The sequence below is a fragment of the Pyrus communis genome, chromosome 3, assembly GCF_963583255.1.
Source record: "Pyrus communis chromosome 3, drPyrComm1.1, whole genome shotgun sequence".
Lineage (NCBI taxonomy): Eukaryota > Viridiplantae > Streptophyta > Magnoliopsida > Rosales > Rosaceae > Pyrus > Pyrus communis.
In genome coordinates, this window is record NC_084805.1 from 28,872,763 (window position 1) to 28,893,463 (window position 20,701).

Sequence of the window (20,701 nt, forward strand, 5' to 3'; positions counted from 1 at the left end):
TAGAGTCGTTGATCCCGCCAAGGCCAACCCACCAGGAGTTCGTTATTTATTTCAAAGCTCAATGAATAGGACCAAGATTGTCTGCCATTTCATTCCCTCCTATTTTTCTAGCCATTGATTTCATGTTGAGTTAATTTAATGCTCCAAATTTTGCCACCTCACACATTTTCACTGTCTTTTCTTCCTCTTCGCTTCTGCTACTACATTCACAGACCAAGAAACATTTTTACTCTCAGCCCATAGTTTTTGTTTTGTTTTGGTTTGATTTGTTCTCTCTCTCTCTCTCTTCCCCCTCTGCCCTTTCGCCATCCCATTATGGATCTCCTCGGCTCTCTCACCACCCCTTCTCCTCTCATCTCCTTTTGTCTCATGGATTTCTTCTTCTCAGTCTACCTTTGATTTCTTTGCCGCCCACGCCTCTCGATTCACAATCGCCACAATTTCCGAGTGTTTATTTCGAATTTTTTTAGTTCTCTCTAATCTGTTCATCCCCAAATCGTGACTTGCACATGATTAAATTCATAAATTCTTTTTTTTTTTTTCAACACTCTAGATTATGGGTTCTTCTCTGTTTCTGAAAATTTGCATATAATCCCATCTGGTTTTTTTTTTTTTTTTAATTGATCAAAAACCCATCTTTTGTAAAAATTTGGTGTTTGAATTTCTAGGTTTCTTTGAAAAATGGTGACTGTGAATCTGGGAATGCTCCATTATGTTATGGACCATGTGTATGGTGCATTCATGCACATAACGAAGATAAGCCCTCAATTGTAATTCAATGGCATTCTTGGTGGAGGATGTTGTTGTTGTGCAGCTGAAAATGTTTTTTGGTCTGTGAATGTAGTAGCAGAAGCAAAACGGAAGAAAGGAGAGTGAAAATGTGTGAGGTGGCAAAATCTAGAGCATTAAATTAACTCAATATGAAATCAATGGCTAGAAAAATAGGAGGAGATGGAATGGGATAGAAAATGGGAGGGCAGACAATCCTGGTCCCAATGAATAACCTTGTCTTCCTCGTAGGAATAGCAACAATATTCAACTTTTTAAAAACATTTTTGTCCTTGAGAATCCATATGTCACTGTACATAGTGGCAAATTCGGAATTTGAACCTTGAGTGGTTCCAGTGCTATATACAAGTTTTTAAGATGGGAATAAAGCACAAAGCACGTAAAAGAAAATCAGTTTATTCACTTGGTAGGCTTGTTGTGCACATGTCGACAGATATCGCATATGTTGAACCAATCTGATGGTTGATATAGAGAGAATTTGTCGAGTGTTATTGACGCAACATGTCGAGGTATGCCTAACATGCATTACAACAAACATTTATTAGGCACAAAAGAGATCCATACTAAACATTAGAAGGGTACTCGAAAGACCTTCACATTCGGACTTAGACCACCTTAGTGCCTATTTCCCTCCGCCCCCCAACTGTGCGTAATACATTCCAATACCTATATTGGATTGCAGCAAGCAAATTGATCCCTTGTAGTCTCCAATATTTTGTGTTTTAAGTTGTAAACCTCAAGTTACTGCAAGGCTCCCCTCACAATGAATGAGACCATCGTTACAACTTTGTCGTCGATAAACCTGGGTGAAACCCAAATGAAACAGTGACATATTCCTCGCGACGAGGTTTGCATGCATTGGTTGTCGGAGGCAGGACCACATGCTTATGAATTGACAGGGTACAGAGGTATATACAAGTATCCATCGTAGATGAGATGGTCTTTCTCTTGTCCATTTTACAGTGTTAATGTTTTATAATTTTATAAATTTTTTGTTTATTAATTAGTTTGAAGTAATTAAAAAGGGTGAAGTCGTCTGTTTGTTATTATATTTTTTACTCAAGGGAATGTTTGAAAGTGAATTAAAATGTAAGGAGGTGTTATTGTAATATCTCAAACATAAGGTAATTTTGTCAAAACTCGATAAACCTCAGGAGGTGTTACTGTAATTAACTCCTCTACAATTACACAATCTTTGTCTTACACAATAATCAAACCCTTACCATCACACAGTAATCAAACTCTTACCATCACACAATTTTTATCATACGTTCTATTATGACTAAAACCCTAATTAAATGCTTTCATAGAGAAAAACAAATTCCTTTTTACTAATAGATGGTCTATTTTGAAGTTTTAGAGTGAAAAACTTGTACACGAAGATAAAGTACTAGGGGTGTGTGGATCAATTTAAGCAACTTCGAGCGTTAAAAAATGTAGCCACTAATAATATTATGGCTCTTGAAGATGATTATAAATGCTTTGATAGATACGCTGATATTTCTTTTTCTTTAAAAATATATTTGTCGATCTATTTTTCTATTTATATTTGCTTATTATTCTCCTATGTAGTCAACGACTTCAATGAACTGGAAGACTTCAGATAACACAAAAGGTTCTTATTCTTTCTGTTTGTTTGTTTGTTAAGATTTTTTTTTCCTATTTGCATTCGCTTATTATTCTTCTATGTATTCATCGACTTCAATGAATTGGAAGACTTCAGATAAAACAAAAGGTTCTCTTTCTTTCTGTTTGTTTGTTTCTTAAGTTTTTCTTATATGCATGTATGTAGATAAGTGGCAATAAGCATCAGAAAGATAATAACTTTAATTCAAAGAAATAACTTTGATTTTAAAGGTAATATCTTTATTTCAAACCACATGAGTACTAACTAGTTTACAAGAGGTTCGAATAGTAAAGACAGGAGATGGGTCAGAGTCCCTTTCTCTTGGTCACCAAATCCATCTCCATCTTGGTAAAGGCTGTGCGCTACTCGATCGAGCCATATTTGTGGCAGTGTTGCTGAACGATGACAGAAAAGGCACTTGGTTTGTTGTGAAGCATTTTCCATTTAGTTTCTTCCAAGCCTTGTCTATCATGCCCTTAATGTTCTTCCTAGCATTTTCACTTCTCTCATGTAACATAGGATTGATGAAGGAGAATCCCCCCTCTCTTGCTCGGCCTGTTAATCATTTCGTTAATTATGTCATGATTAGGATTTTTGCTTAATTTCTTCCTATTTTAAAGAATGAACAAAAGATAGAAGAAGAATACCGCGGAAGTTCCCAAATCATTGGTGAGGCGAACGATGAGAGAGATATTATACAAAAGATCTTCGTTCTTGCGGAGAAAATCAGCCATCTCTCTGGTTCCCTCATGAGTTGTAGACAAAAATGTGTGAACCAAAAGCACTGAAACTGATGATGAAGTGCACCCATTTCTTAGGTACTCTTCAAGGATAGGTGTATGGCTCTTATTGTACCACTCTGCCTCCACCAATAATGCTTTACAAAAATCTGCCCACTAAGAAACAGAAATAATTTTTTAACTATAAATATATACATAAAATTCAAAGCAAACAAAAAAGAAGAAATGTTATGGCAATCTAAAAATGTTATCTGCAATTAACCAATATAAAAATATACAAAGAATTTACTCCTCGGAAAGTACAGGATGACCTTTTCAAAGTGCAAATAACAGCTAAAAAACCAAAGCAAAACCGGGTTAGGTTGAGTACCACTTTGGTCAAATGAGGTAATCTATGATCCAATCATTCTCCTCCTCAATTTCATGAGCAATTACACAAGTAGTGTTGCAAAGTACTTTAACTACAACAGTAATGGAAGAAGCTTAGATATGTATAACTCACACCTTATTTGCTGTTAAGAGATTGATCTAGGAAATCATACTTCCAAATATTTGGTTTGTAATTGACAGATCGTCTTTGATTAGTCAAGTAAGAGGCTTTGGGTTCGAGTTTCATCTGGTTTTGAAGAATTTGCTGCTCATGATCAGCTTGCAAGTACTGTAAACTCCATAGTGAAGACTTAGTCTGATGTACAAGAAGCTCGAGATATTTGGGATATCAAATGAATCTCCGCAGGGGTGGGTTATATAGGCAAAGGTACTGGAAACTCCACACTGTGTTTACTGGTCAATATTAGTCATGGGTACTGTTTATATCATTCACAATAGTTCACCCGGAAAACGAGAAAAATATCAATGAGTACGTGATATCAAGGGGATGGAAAAAATGGTGGAGAGAATCCTACTCCCTCTTTTACGTTTCATATATATGAAATGTTTGCTTTAAATAAGATCAACTCAGTTATGAGATGCTTTGATATGTTGCAAAACCTACATCTGAAAGGAGAAAGTTTCAGCCATCCGCTTAGATATATATTTGACATTTTCGCAAGAAACTACTCTAATTAGGTTAAAAGATTGAACTCGGGCGCACATTAGAGTGAGCGCTTTAAATAACTATTCTGATTTACATATGTCATTGTTTTAATTCACAAAAATATGATTGAGCTTGAATACAAAAAGATTAGACACATTAACCTGAACAACCTAGTCTAACTCACACATATATTTCATCATAACCAAAATCAAGTTGAATTCTAATTTGGCTCCCGGAGATTCTAGTACAGAAAAATCAAACAACAAATTCGAATCCCATAACAAGCAAAACTTTGCTTTTCCAATTAATGTCGGGCCAATGATATTTCATTTAGTGGCAAATTCAAAATTTTAATGATGGATGGTCTTAATATTAAAGCTCAACAGAAAAAAAAAAAAAATAGACAAAAATAATATTGAAAAAATAAACGACAAACTACAACTTTTTTTTATTCATAATCTTTGCACAACAACATTACAAACTGTAAAGACTAATTTATCCACGACGAACTAAGCCACAAACTTCTTGCTGCTATTTATTTCCAACTATATGAGTACTAGTTTACAAGAGGTTGGAATAGTAAAGATAGGATGTGGGTCCGAGGCCCTTTCTCTTGGTCACCAAACCCATCTCCGTCTTTGTAAAGGCTGTGCGCCACACGTGCCATGTTTGTGGCATTGTTCATGAATGATGACGGAAAAGGCACTTGGTTTGTTGTGAAGCATTTTCCATTTACTTTCTTCCATGCATTGTCTATCATGCCCTTAATGTTCATCCTAGCTATTTCTTCAGAGGCATTCACTTCTCTCATGTAACATACGATTGATGAAGGAGAATCCCCTCTCTCTTGTTCAGCCTGTTAATCATTTCATTAATTATGTCGTGATTAGAATTTTTGCTTAGTTTTTTTTTTCGGCCGTAAATAATGAAAGAAAGAACGAAGATTACCGCAGAAGTTCCCAAATCATTGTTGAGGCGAACAATGAGAGAGAGATTATACAAAAGATCTTCATTCTTGTGAAGAAAATCAGCCATCTCTTTGGTTCCCTCATGAGTTATAGAGAAAAATGAGTGAACCAAAAGTATTGAAACTGATGATGAATTGCATCCATTTCTTAGGTACTCTTCAAGGGTTGGTATATGGCTCTTATTATACCATTCTGCCTCCACCAATAATGCTTTACAAAAATCTGCCCACTATGAATCAGACAAATAAGTTCAGCTATAAATATATATACACACATAAAAATCAAAGCAAATAAAAAAAGAGAACTGTTATTGGCAATCTAAAAATGTTATCTGCACTCATTCGTTATAAAAATGTAATGGAGAATTTACGCTTTGGCAAGTGTAGGATGCTCTTTCCAAGGTGCCAATAACAGCAAAAAAAACAAAACTAAACTGGCTTAGGTTGCGTACCACTTTGGTCAATTGAGGTAATACTTGGTTCCAACCATTCTCCTTCTCAATTTCATGAGCAATTTCACAAGTAGTGTTGTAGAGTACTTGGAAACACATCTTCATACACTCTGGAAGCTGCTCAGTTTCCCTAGAATCCCACCTGATCAATTCAAGAAATCTTTTAAAATTTTGTATCAACAATTGTCGTTTATGGAATTTGAACTCACAACTTCCTCCAAAAATGTCAAAACTAGACATTTGGGATTTGAAAATTAAATAACTGACCTATCAACAGCATTGGTGAAGTGCTTTAGCTCTTCCTCTGAGCCATAAATATCATAGACGTCGTCTATGATCAGTACTAAGTTGATGACTTTGGTAAGACATATTCTAAAAGATGAGCATTCAGGCTCGAAAGCTACTCCCACAGCACATGCGAAACATTCAACCAGTCTATCTCTTGCAAATTTCAAGTTGTCTGCGACGCCCAGATTTGCCCACCACCTTAAATGACACATTAAAATCATTATGAGGGTCGTGGGAGTGGTTGAGAATACTGTGTCAAAATACGGAGAGAGAATCTCCCTCACACTCACATAGTCACATGCATTAGGCCAGCACGACGGTCACATGCCACTCACATGCATTACGTCCTTCTAAATAAGACTATCCTTTATTCCTTTTCATAACATAGACTTTCCTCACATCCTCCCCCTTCTCTCTCCCCCACCCCCCAAATAGATTACTTTGATGACATTCTGTATTAATGACGTAACATCATGTGTTTTATTGTCTTAGAGAGTTTCCTCACATCCCCCCATAGGTTACTTTGATGACATTATGTATTAATGATGTAACATCATGTGTTTTATTGTTTTCACATGCATCGTATCATTAGTTCAAGAATAAATTGAAGTAGTGGTCCCTCAACTTTAATTAAATCGAAGCAATGGTCCCTCAACTAAAAATTTATTACCATTGGTCCCTCAACTCATCAAAATGTGTAGCTATGGTCCTTTTCATCAATTTCATCATAATTTTATCAAAATAAGTTATGTTGGAAGGACCATTGCTACAATTGGAATCCCTCAATTCATCAAAACGTGTAGCTATGGTCCATTTTGTCAACTTCGTCATAATTTTGTCAAAATGAGTTATGTTGGAAGGACCATTGCTACAATTGGGTTAAAGTTAAGGGATCATTGCTCCAATTGGGTTAAAGTTGAGGGACCATTTCTCTAGTTGCATTAAAGTTTAGGGACCATAGCTGCACATTTTGATGAGTTGAGGGACCGATAGTAATGGATTTATAGTTGAGGGATAATTGCTCAAATTGAGTTAAATTTAAGGGACCATTGCTACAATTTACTCTTAGGTCAAAAAAATGTCGTCATCATAATAAATATATAGAAATAACATGGGGTGTGCTATCCCCACATCCCTTTTTACTTCTCACACTCCATCTTAATTTTAGGCCGTCAGATCGAAAAAATTGAAGAAGACAAATGATATAAATTAATAAGGGATGTATGAGAAGTAAAAATGGATGTAAGGATACGACACCCCTAAATAAATTAAGAAGAAGACGAATGATGTTTTTTTTTTTTTTTTTTTGCCTTACTTGGATGCTTCCCTTAAGTCTTTTTGGAGTTGGGCCTGAACCATGTTGAAATTAAGCTTTGCTAATCCGAGTAACGTGGCGTTGACGCGACAAATGTCTTTTTCATAGGCGTTGATTTGCCATTTGACATCAAACCACTGCACTCTGCGGTGTGATGGAAGCTCCAGGGAATGAACTACGTCCCTGGAAAGGTTACTGTCCGGATAACAAATATGACCACTATCTCTGAGAGCTAGCGTCAGGGAAGCTTTCGCCTCATCTAAAATATCTTCACCTTCGAAACCCAGGTTTGAGGCCTCGAAAAGTTCCAGCATTCCTTTCAAATGCGCGAAATGGTGGTTCTCTAATGTGCCCTTTTCATCCATGAATCTACCAAATATATCTGGGTTTCACACCACAAATAATCAGTTAACCAATAAGAGTTCTTTAATTATAAGATAAAATTATGGAAATGATTTAGAAGTGATTAGGTCTAAACGCATGGCTAATCATTATTTACCTTGTGAAACTTTATAGCCATGCTGCCTGAGGATCTTGAAGTGTAATGCAGTACCATAAAGATCGTCTCTTGTGCCGAGATTGTCGCTTTCGATAGCTGCAATGCTGTCTAGGGCTTCCTTGATTTCCTTTTCGAAGTGGTTCGCGAGGCCTAGTTTTCGGACGCTGTCAATGAGCTCCAACTTAGCCACTAAATCCTTTGTTTCAGCAGATATATAAATCTTAACTTCTTCTATTAACTTCTCAGACAGCTTCCGATACTCATCTCCCTGCGCTCAGTTTATAATAAAATAATTAAGACAATTCACGTTAATTAAGCTTTAGACTTTAACTACAACATTAATGGAAGAAGCTTAATTAGAAACATATATAACTCACATCGTATTTGCTGATAAGAGATTGATCTAGGAAATCATTCTTCCAAATATTTGGTTTGTAATTTGCAGATCGTCTTTGATTAATCAAGTAAGAGGCTTCAGGTTCGGGTTTTATTTGGTTTTGAAGAATTTTCTGCTCATGATCAGCATGCAAGTGAACTCTAAACTCCATAGTGAATACCTAATTTGGTGTACAAGAAGCTAGAGATGTTTGGGATACAAGAAGCTAGAGGTTTTTGGGATATCAAATGAATCTCCGGAGGGGTGGGTTATATAGGCAAGGGTAGTGTATACTCCACACGTCTACTAGTCAATATTTGTAATGGGCAATGCATGTTTACAGCTTTTCACGTTTCTCGTGGAAAACGACAAAAATATCAATGCGTGGATGAGATATATGGTTCTTCAGTTCTTCTTACAACTATAGGGCCGTCTCTAAGACTTTTGGAAGCTCTGTGCGAAATTTATAAAAGATTCTTCTTTAATATAGTTTTTCAAAAAAATAAGGACAATATATTGAAGGTTCCGGCGTTGCATGTTTATAGCTTTGCCCATCACGAGAATAGAAGGTTCCAAAATTATTCTCGAATCTATAAACATGCATTGCCCATCACGCCGGCTTTCTATTCTCGAATCTCCTGTTTTTAAGAACCTTCTAAAATTTGGAAGCATGTGCAGTACACCTTTTACACAACCCAACGCCGCCTCTAAACTTGCACATATATCATCGTAACCAAAGCCAAGTTGAATTCTAAATTAAATCCAAGAGATTCGAGAATAGAAAAATCAAACAAATTTGAATCCGAGGAAGCAAAACTCAACTATTCCAATTAAAGTCGGGACAATGATATATCAGTCCAAGTTCTAAGAATCTAGCCCTACTAGAAAACAAAATTCAAATTAATTAAAAAAATATGTGCATGCATGTCCAAGAGTTATGTGATGAGTGAAGTTACGGGGTTAATTAGCTAGTAATAAGAGTTGGTAAAGTGATGAGTAAGAGTAGGCTATAAATTCAAATCGTTTCAAATAATGATGAATATAAATAAACTAACCCTCCTTTATAATCAGAAAAACAGAAAATAATTAAAAGTACATGATTAGTGAGTAAGGGAGGATTGAAAGGGACTTCTCGTATTTACTCGCATTTCACTACATGTAGTGTGTCGTGTCTTCAGTTTTTATCGTCGTGCATCTTCGTTTGTTCTTCCTTCACAGCTGGTTGAACGAATCTTCATATTCAATCAAGTAACGATTATTTTATTTTTATTTTTATTTTTATTCATTGGATAATTTTTTGGCTTGTGCGTTAAGAAGGGAAGAATGGCTTTTTGTTGGTCACTAGGGGAAGCTGGGCTTTTACATTTTTCCCGGTCAATCGTCTCTTCGAAAAACTCTGGAAATGGTCCCGTTCCTCTCCAAAACATATGTAATTGTAGCCGATGTGCCACTGTCTTAAATCGTTGGATTACTATAATGATTAAGATGTGACAGAATCTTGGTACATGCACGAAACTTAAATATAGAAACTCGGGTTCCGAATGCCGGGACATGCTATAGAAATTCAGGTTCTGAATGGGGGAGTGTATATCTCAAAAAACATAATTAATATTTCTGGAAATAACGTCTCACCGCAATGACGAAAAATAATCATGCATAGTATTATAGTGCGAGTTCGATTATCACTGGTTCCCTTCCCGATAACTATTAACTATTTAACCCACTAACATATCATTCTACTAAAAAAATTCTCGTTTATGACTCATCGATCCAAGCCCTTGCATTTCTTAGGAAGTATTTTAAATGCTTCTTCAAGAACCACCTACATTTTTATTAATAATTTCAATGTGTCCTAATAGAAAATATTTTACTACAATTGTTTCTGAGGATAAGTGTTTTATAAAAAAGTAGTTACATATGAGCTCTTCTCTTTAAGTTCATAATATATAGATGTAATACACTAAGTAACAATGTGATTATCACTCTAAAAAAATTCAGTAACGTGATAGAAATAAGATCGATACGAAATACTAATTTAAATTGATTTCCAATTGCACCCCAAGCTTTTCCCATTTGGGTTGTTACATTGTATGACGCCATTAAACGACACGTCACCTAACTTTTTAAAATGACGTCAAGAAAATCAAAAGTTGTTAGCTGTCGTCTTCGTGGTCCAATGATCGTTCACTCACCCACCCGTAAGTCGCCGTTTTGCCGGGCCATTCTTCCCTGTCAAACTTGCGTGTCAGTTTGAGCAAAACATGGAGTCGAAGTCGATCGCGTGGGATTGTGATCGGCATTGCGAGGGGGTCCGCATTGGGACTGGTGATGGGATCGTAATACTCATGCCTCACAGATTTTTTAGCGGTCAAATTACGAACGATAAGTCACATGTCGTACAATTAATGAAATTTCGTATTTTTCAAGGGAGCTTTAAGTCACAAGTCGTACAATTAAAGAAATTTCGTTTTTTTTCAAAGCTCTCCATAATATTCGTTTTAACAAAAAAAAAAAAAAAAAAAAATCATATTTTTACACTAAAAAATTAATTATGTTGTTATTTACTTTACCCTTTATTTTATCTTTATCGTTAAAACTTAAAGTTTTCAAACCATTTTCATTAGTTTTTTTTTTTTTTCAAATGTCTATCCAATTATATAATGACATCTAACATATCCTACTATATTCTCGTCACATTAAAAACTCTTTCCTACCACATAATCTGACTGAAGAGGTGTAGGCAAAGGGGGCGTTGAGGGGGTAACGAAAGGTGCAGTGACCCCAAATTTGAAAGGGCTCCCAAAATTTTTATCATCTAATATTTATATGTAATAATATTATATATCTAAAATTGCTTTTGTTATGAAATAATGTTCTATATTTAAAAATTGATTTTGTTAGCCCTTTAAAATCTCATCTTACACTCCTTATAAGCATAATTTTATTTTAGTTTCTAAATATAAAAATTTAGAGTACAATAAGATATTTTGAGTGCCAATAATATATCATAAAGGACGGTGTTTTTTTCAATATTATTATATAATAATATTACATATTCAAGTGAAACTTAAAAGTTAAGAGTTTTTTAAGTTTGGTTTCTTGTTTGGTTGTTTAAGATTGAACTGTTTTTGATTATTTAGTGAATGTTATGTTTGTAGCTCTTTTTACTTATTATTAATGACATTTTTAAATTTGCAATCAGTGAGTGCTAAACTTTGTTTGGGTTTAAGTGATTGTTTTCTAGCGTCAATACATTGTCCTACCTTAAGGATGAATGCTTTTATAAATTTTGCACAATGCTCCCAAAATCTCAAAGACGGCCCTGGGTGTAGGCTTTAATTATGTATCAAATTTTTTTCCTTAAATTAATTAAAGGGAGCCTTATATATAAAGACAAAAAAATATGTAATATTTCAAGGAACTTCATTAATTTTTAAACATTTTTTTTTTTACGAATGATATTATTTACACTAAGGAGAGAGAGTGGGCTTAGCTCCACAATGAGCTAGCAATAATGTGGTTCAAATTCACCTTTGGCAAGAATCGAACCTAAAACCTCTCACTTACAGGTGAAGAGAAATATCACTAGACCGTAGTACTAAGGATTAGTTTGAGGTTGTGGTGCTTTAGGGGGGGGCAAAAAAAAAAAACCTTATTAAAAAATCTAGAGCATTAAATATGTTTGGTAAAACAAAACAAAAAAGTGTTTTTTTAGAAAACTGCTGTCAATGAAAGTAGAAAAGCAGAAACAAGGTCTATCATACTTCTAAAAAAAGTGTTTTTTTTTTCTTTTCAAAACATAATAATCAATGCTCATTTAATAAAATTTTCAAATAACAAGTATACCCCCACATGTTCTACAAAATTACAATTTTTGTCCTACATTATTGTCTTTGACAATTTTTAAAAAGTACAACAATACCAAACTAGCCCTAAGTGCCTAGTTTTTTAACATTTTAAGGAAAAACAAAAACACCTAAAGCCTAGCCCAAAAACAAGGAAACAATTTTTTAAGGGAACTGTTATTGGTACTTGTTTAGACCCAAATTTACATCATCGGCCCGTGCAATCAAGGTCGTTGAATGACCATAACTTCACACCGTCATATGAAGAAATTAAGATTTATTTTTAAGAGATAATATTATGATTTTTAATCATAATGATTATTTTTTAATAGTGAATTATCTTGGTTTTTCTCTTGTTCCAGATAAACGTGATGCAAATAATATCTCTAACCTACAATTCAAATTAATTGGAGACATTCGACATACGGCAGTGCATCTACTACTGGATTAATTTCATGCAATTAATCTATGCATGGGATAAAGATGAAATTGAAATGGTGAAGTGGCTAGAATGGCTTTTGGGATTGCCAAAAGACCTACAGGCTTGCTATGCACGTGGATTATCATTAACAATGGAGGATGAGGTGGTGGTTTTTGATTTTGCATGCGGCAAGTAAAGAGTTCTATTAGGATTCTATCTTTGGCTAACGTGTGGAGGTGATGATAATGACTATCTATGGTTCCGTGCAATTTATATTTTATCATGATGCACGTGATGACTCCCAGTTGGCCGATGAGTGATGAAGGACAATTATCCTAATGCAATTGCGGGAATAGGATAATCAGTAAGATTAAGTGATGATTATTCTACCTGGAGTAATATTCCAAGAATCGTGTGATGCGGCTACAACTTGAGGGTGAGGCAGTTCGTTCTTATAAATACAAAGTCGCGGACAAAATTCAAAGCCCCTCCAATTCAACACACAATTGCTCTGCACAAACCTCTCAAACATCTTGAGAAATTTTATTTTCTTTTTCCGCCAACGTTGGAGAAACAGCACTGTGAAGGCAACCCGCGAGCATATTCAGTTTGGATAAACAACACTGTTGTTGTAGAATCAGCCGACCGAGGAGCACCTTCAGTTTGGATAAACAATACTGCGTCGAGACCCACTGGTTACCTATCCAAGTCTCGGTCGAGAAGGGTTTTCGAATCCTTATTGGCAGAAGTCATCTTATTAGCCTTCTCGGCGAAGTAAGGTGTTACGAGTTACGACATTCGGCGCATTGAACGTCGAGTGATTTTATGATTAGATACTCACAAGTGAGTTTCAGAGTTCAGCATTCTGACGGCCGAACCACATTTACCATCAAGACATACATCACCTTTGAGTACTTATGTCCGTATAATTTGGCGTCAATTTGGCGTGCTTATACTCTCACGAATATAATCACTATAACCGAATCTGGTGCTGACGATTCGTGATCTTCGCAAAATTAGCAACCTTGTCTTCAGGCTCGAGGATCCAAAGGCTGAGATTTGTTCCTTCCTTGGCCGCAATTGCAAGATCAAGAAGTTAGCAACGCGCTCAACGCAACATCAACAAATTGTACTTCTCAGCCAGGCTCGGCCAACGAGTTGGTACGCCCCGCATCAACCGAAGGACGTAGTTAGCTCATTAGTTACTCGGCCTCCGCGCCATGTAGGCTTTGTAATTTTTAGGGTCAACAGCAATCCAAAAATCTCATTCTACACTCCTCACAAGTGTATTTTTCTTTCCTAATATAGAAAGTTTGGAGTGTAGAATGAGATTTTTGGAGTGCTAATAACAATTCCCTTTTTTAAAATAGCAGTCATACCCCTAACAATTATATTATTTACCATAGCCCAGCCAACACAACTTCAAAGAAATTAATGTGTCTCATCAGCTTAACTCCTCTTCGACTATTTTTGCATAATCACTTTCGAAAACTACATGTAGAATTAGTTTGTATCCTTTATTTCTAAAATCAGTCCAATCCGTTCTCAATCATTTTTGCAGAATCAGTTTCAAATACATGGTTTTATATATTTTTTTTAGTAGAACCAATCTCTTGCCACAAAATTCGTTTGAGAAGGTGTAGACTTTAATTAGTAATTACGTATCAATTTTTTTTCCTTAAATTAATTAACAATAATTAGAATACAAGTTAACATAAAATGTTTATGAGGTGGCATGCACTTCATCATTTGGTACCCGAATTTGATACATAAATTTAGTGTCGTTAGCATTACTTATAATAAAATGACTCCATCAATGAATTTTTTATGAGAATATGAGAATATTTCTGTTCATATTGGGGAAGTTTCCCTAACATAGCATAAAACAAAATCACCGCCCAGTATCTTGCAAGCATCGAATTTTTGTGGTGGATATATTTCTACATTTTTCCAAGTTCAAAAATACAATCCACATCCCCATAAACAAGATTTACTGATTTTCAGTCCTTTCTTCCTCTTTTTAGCAAAGACACAAACCATGTACGAACAACATAGGAGTCGAGTGGTCCTTTCGTGTAGGGTCATTTTTTCATATCAATCTTGCGCTCAGTTTGATCAAACAGAGAGTCGAAGTCGAGCGCGTGGATTTGGGGATCGGCATTGCGAGGGGGTCCGCATTGGGACTGGTGGTGGAGACGGTGGCACTCTCTCTGCCTCATAAATTTTTTTGTGAGACTAGAACGCGGCCAGTGCATGGACTTGGATCCTTCCTGAGCCCAAGAAGAGGATCATTATGACAAAGAATCTTAAACCATTAGATGAAAACGACTATAATTATTATAATTTTAAAGGAATATCCATGTTTGTAGCCTTTGGATAAAAATCAAATGGTCCAAAATCCTTGGACCATTACATTAAAAAATGTATCTTGCCACAGAATCCTACTGAGGAGGTGTAGACACTGTTCTAAAAATTCATGTCTAGTTCCACTCAGTAGTACAGCTTAGTAGTATTCCTCTTCACTTATAAGTGAGAGGTCTTAAGTTCTATTCTCACTAAAGGTGGATTTGAAGCACCTTATTGCTAAACTATTTTGAGACTAAGCCCACCCCTCCCCTTATTGTAAATTTTCCCGCCCAGCGAGCGGTGCACCACATGGCATTGTACATTGGAGAGAAGTTTTTTTTTTTTTTTTTTTCAAATGTCCTTCCAATTAAATAATGACATCCGGCATACCTCCCCTTTATCCTTATCGCATTATAAAATCTCACTTGCCACAGAATATGATTAAGGAGGTATAGCCGCATGCATGGCCCCACCCATGTTGCAACTCTCACTTATACATGAAATAGATAACTTTTATTTTGCATTTTATTTTCTAATAAAAATGAAAGAGACTTGTTGAATACTCGAATTAACACTCATTATATGATTGTTCCTCATGTTTTCAATATATGTTAATCCTTTATAACTTAAATGTCATTTTATTTTGCAATTTAGGTAACCCAATACAATGATTTATTTTTAAATGTAAAGGACACTTATTTATACGATATATAATAAATTAATTTAAATTCGTTTAATTTGCCTAGGCCCTGCCCAAGAAAAAAAATTATGTGAGGCTTCACTTGTTACTGGACAATACTGAATATCACTACCATTTACTAAAGACATTCCACTTGGTAAGCATTAAGTACAATATTTGTCATAGATTTTATATTTAAAGTTTTCATAATAGAATTTTCTTTTAAATGGCTAAATAATATACACCATTCAATTTATCTATTGTCCCATTTTTTTTCCCTCAGCTACGCATCTCCTTTTTCTTATCAGATTGCCAGCCGCTTATTGTCTTCTCCTCCCCTTACTTGGATAATTTTTTGGCTTGTGCGTTAAGAAGAGAAGAATGGCTTTTTGTTGGTCACTGGGGGAAGCTGGGCTTTACATTTTTCCCGGTCAATCGTCTCTTCGAAAAACTCTGCAAATGATCCCATTCCTCTCCAAAACATATTTAATTGTAGCTGCCTACCTGTACGTCCGTTTTGCGGGTCATTCTTCCCTTTCACTTGCGTGTCAATTTGAGCAAACATGGAGTTGAAGTCAATCACATGGGATTTGTGATCGGCATTGCGAGGGGGTCCGCATTGGGACTGCTGGTGCCGTGGTGGGATGGTAGCACTTATGATTTTTATGAGAATATGAGAATATTTCTGTTCATATTGGGGAAGTTTCCCGAACGTGGCATAAAACAAAATCACCGCCCAGTATCTTGCAAGCATCGAATTTTTGTGGTGGATATATTTCTACATTTTTCCAAGTTCAAAAATACAATCCACATCCCCATAAACAAGATTTATTGATATTCAGTCCTTTCTTCCTTTTTTTAGTAAAAACACAAACCATGTGAGTCGAGTAATACTTTCGTGTCGGGTCATTTTTATCTGTCAATCTTGCGGTCAGTTTGATCAAACAGACAGTCGAAGTTGACCGCGTGGATTTGGTGATCGGCATTGCGAGGGGGTCCGCATTGGGACTGGTGGTGGAGATGGTCATGGTGGCACTCTGCCTCAAAAAAAATTTAATGAGACTAGAACGCCGACAGTACATTATTTGTTACTGTACTTAAAGAGAAGTGTTTTTTTAAGTGCCTCTCAAATTGTATATGACATTTGGCATGCCCCACCGTATACCATTACATTAAAAAATGTATCTTGCCACAGAATCCTACTAAGAAGGTGTAGGCACTGTTCCAAAAATTTCTACCTAGTACCACTCAGTAATACGGTTTATTGTTATTGTTTTTCACTTATAAATGAGAGGTCTTAGGTTCTATTCTTGCGCAAAAGCAAATTTAAAGCACATTATTACTAGACTATTTTGAGACTAAACCCACCCCTCCCCTTATTGTAAATTTCCCCGCCTAGAGCCCCGCCTATGTCGCAACTCTCACTTATACATAAAATAAATAACTTTCATTTTACATTTTATTTTTTAATAAAAATGAAAGAGACTTGTTGAATACTCGAATGAACACTTATTATATGATTGTTCCTCATGTTTTCAATGTAACAGCCCGTCCCAAGAATTTTAAAAATGTACGCGTGAAAAGACGATTTTGCCCCTGGTTCGTTTTCTTTACGTTTTGTGGTTGTTTTTGGGTTCCTTGTTGGCATGTTTTGGGCCACACACCCAAACCTGCACCCACATTCTTTCCCTTGCCCTGTACCCCCCCATCCCGAGTTCCCATTCCTTTCCCATTTTCCATACAACGTACGGACACACCCACATACCCATCAAACCTTCACAGATCGAGGAAACCAAGCACATATTCATGCTCGTGAGGCTTGTAGGAGTCCAACCATACCTTTTTTAGGTGAGAATACCTTCGTTTTCACGTTGAACTCATGATGCCCGATTTTGGTACTGTTCATGCACACGTAATTTCTCACGTTTTAGGGAATTTCAAGCTTGCAGGAAACTTGGTGAGGTCCCTAGGAGGCTCGGGGTGGTTCGTTTGAAGGTTTTGGACGTCGGGATCACGAGTTTCGAAGTTGGCCAGAGTTGGGGTGATTTTCCAGGTGAGATTTTGTGGTTTTTAGCACTTGAAAGTGGTATGATTGTGTTCCTCTCGTTGTAAGCTTCATTTTGGTACCAATTTCGTGAAATTTGGTTGAAAAACGAAGAAGATAGGACGATTTGAAAAATTCCCAGTTTTCCGGCGCCGGAGAAGACGACGGAATATTCCGTCAAATCTGATGGAATATTCCTGACGCCGTTGACAGAAACCGTTATAGATAACGGAATATTCCTAAAGCCATCAGTTGATGCCGTCAGCGTGCCAGGCACGTGCCTGCGCGTGGCCATGCCTTGACCGGCGCGTGGGGGCACGTGCGACGGTGAAAAATTATTTTAAAAATATGGGGATGTTCCTGAGGTTGAGTAGATCACGTTGGTGTATTCATACACCCCATTTGAGCATTGTATGAGAAGTTATTTCTAAAGGTTGGTTATGTGCTTTAAAATTAACGTTTTTGTAGTTGTTTCGCATATAGGTGATACTTATCCCGAGGACGAGCGTGGTCACTCAAGGCAGGGGGGCTACGACCTTTCCACATACCAATGAGTGGGCTTTTGGTTTTCCGTATATACCTATATATTTATATATTTTCCCAGAAATTGATTTGAAGTGTTAATTGTCATATGCCATGCATTATATTATCGTTGTTTGTGCATCGTTGGTTACATTATTAGTCGTGTATATATATATATATATGCATGTTTGGTGCTGCGGATGCACAGGTAAGTGCCAGGTAAGTGTTATTCATGTTTACATTCAGTAGCGATTCGAGATGCTTAGAGAGCTCATAACCTGCACCCCCGGTGTTAGTGCTCCCGCCCGGAGTAGGGCACAGTCCTTCACGTGATGTTCACCTCCCGCACCACACGCTCAGCTTGGATCCAAGTTAGGTGCACAGTCCTGTCGTACAGACCACATTAGGTGGTTCCGACTCGTAGGTGACCCGCGATCATTCGCCCAGCCTTCACGTGATGGTAGCACTCGAGCGTATATACATGTTACACCCAGACCTGTTGTACAAACCACTTTAGGTGGTTCCGACTCGTGTGCAGTTTAGTTATTAAGATTGAGATTTGAGCTCTAGATTCAGCCGTACAGGTCACGTTAGGTGACTCCGGCTGCCAGACTATATGATATTGATATGATTTCCACCTGAGCACTTGCATTTCATTGTGAGATTTGGCATGGCATATCCTGGAGCATGATTGGTATTTATGTATATACATACATATGTTTATTTTCTGGGAAGTATACAGGTTTTACGGCGAGGGGTTAGAACTTATTTGTTAAATGGTTTTCGAAAAGCTTTGTTTTTGCCCACTCACGCTTTTGTTTTGCGCCCCTCCAGGTTCTAGTTGATTAGCAGGTTTGGTGGTTTCCCAGAGGACTTTGCCGGCATTTCTGACAGACGATCGCCAGCGTAGGGCCACCTTCGGGTGTACTGTTGTCGCATCATTTTCTTTTGGACTGCTTTAGGCGTTGCTCTAAACTTTGCGTCACACTTACGCTAGCACTTGCACATTATTACCATTTCATGTAAACCAGTTTTTATTTATTTGTATTACTATTTCTATTATTGTTTTATTAGCTTCCGCACTGTGCACATGGTTACGTCACCTCTGCGTGACGGCCAGCACGCCCTGATCTCGATCGGGGTGTGTCATTCAATATATTTTAATCCTTTATAACTTAAATGTCATTTTATTTTGCAATTTAGGAAACCCAATACAATGATTTATTTTTAAATGCAAATGACACTTATTTATACGATATATAATAAATTAACTTAAATCCGCTTAGTCTGCCTAGGCTCTTGCCTAGGAGAAAAACTTATGTGAGACTTCACTTGCCACTGGACAATGATGAGTGGCACTACCATTTACTAAAGACATGCCACTTGGTAAGCATTAAGTACAATATTTGTCATAATTTTATATTTAAAGTTTTCATAATAGAATTTTCTTTTAAATGGCTAAATAATATACACCATTAAATTTATCTATTGTCCCATTTTTTCCCCGCGTCTCCTTTTTCTCATCAGATTGCCAGCCGCTTATTATCTTCTCCTCCCCTCCCCTTCCTTTGTTTTGTTGCTTTTCTTCGAAAAATCTGAAAAAAAAAAAAACCCCACCTTTCTCTTTTTCGCAAAGACACAAACTACGCACCAACAACATAGTACTTGAGTTGCTTCTTGTTTGGCCGAAAAGTTAAAAGTACTTTAGCATAAAGCACTTTAGGTCCGTTTTCAAGAAATACTTGCATTTTCATTAAATAGTATAGCTAATACACTACGTAATAGTGTGATTATCAAACTGAAAAGTTTTAGTAATGTGATTAGTAAATGTGATACTGTTTACATCATCGGCCCGTGCAATCAAGGCCGTTGCGTAAGCATAGCTTCCAATCGTCGGATGATTAGAGATTTTTCTTAACATTATTGTTCTTTTTTTCTTTTTACTATTTTTTTTTATCATAGCTTCCAATCTCCAAAGTTATCTCTCTCTTTTCTTCTTTCTCTCTACCCTTCTCCTTTTTTTTTTTTCACCTTTTTCGTCTCTCTTCCAATCCACACTCATTATTTTCTCGATTTTTTTTCTATCACTCCTCTTCCTTTTCCTCTCTATCTCCTCCGATTCTCTCACTTCTTTCTCTTTTCTCCAATCATCTTTTACTTTCTTTCCTCCTCTCTCATCTTTCTCTCTCAACCCTCTATTTTTAGATCTCTTTGTCCAATTTAAGTTGTAAAATTAAAAATTTTTAAATCGCATACCAAACAAGTTTTTGAGTTTTAAAGAAAATTGTTTTCAAGAAAAATTCTTAAGAAATGTTTTGAGAAATTATAAAAAAATTTCAAATAGGATACCAAACAAGCCCTAACATTGTATAACTTTTCATGCCGATTTCTAGGCTGCCATCGACACAGAGGATAGACTCCCGTGGCAAGTGATTGTGGATTCTCACCTCGACGGAAAGTTCAACATAGGACAGCTGGCGAATGTAGCTGATTTCGCTTACAAATGTGCGAGTAGTGTGTCCAGAAACCGGCCGTCAATGAGGGACATTGTACAGACCTTATCGTGGATTTTGAAGATGAGGCATCACACGAGGAACTACACGTACTGCTCAACTCCTGCAGAAACTTTCATTGAAATCGATCTGCTGGAGAACAAAGATGCTTCGATTGAACGCTGAAGGCGGACAAAGTGGTCACCAAACTTAAAAGCTCAGAGTCTTGTACTTGTACAATAAACTTGTTCGTGCTTATTCAT

The 20,701-nt window shown here is 36.5% G+C and overlaps 1 protein-coding gene and 1 pseudogene across 1 annotated transcript; both read right to left on the reverse strand.

Moving 5' to 3' along the window:
- Nucleotides 1–2,680: 2,680 nt before the first annotated feature.
- Nucleotides 2,681–4,199, reverse strand: LOC137728590 ((E,E)-alpha-farnesene synthase-like; annotated as a pseudogene).
- Nucleotides 4,200–4,607: 408 nt separating this feature from the next.
- Nucleotides 4,608–8,343, reverse strand: LOC137729943 ((E,E)-alpha-farnesene synthase). Its single transcript, XM_068468993.1, has 7 exons — nucleotides 8,091–8,343; nucleotides 7,714–7,981; nucleotides 7,215–7,596; nucleotides 5,879–6,097; nucleotides 5,612–5,753; nucleotides 5,141–5,389; nucleotides 4,608–5,048 (listed from the first exon to the last, which is right to left on the reverse strand). Exons 1-7 carry the CDS (start codon nucleotides 8,259–8,261, stop codon nucleotides 4,749–4,751), a joined length of 1,731 nt encoding a protein of 576 aa, XP_068325094.1. The 5' UTR covers nucleotides 8,262–8,343; the 3' UTR covers nucleotides 4,608–4,748.
- Between the last annotated feature and the right edge of the window lie 12,358 nt (nucleotides 8,344–20,701).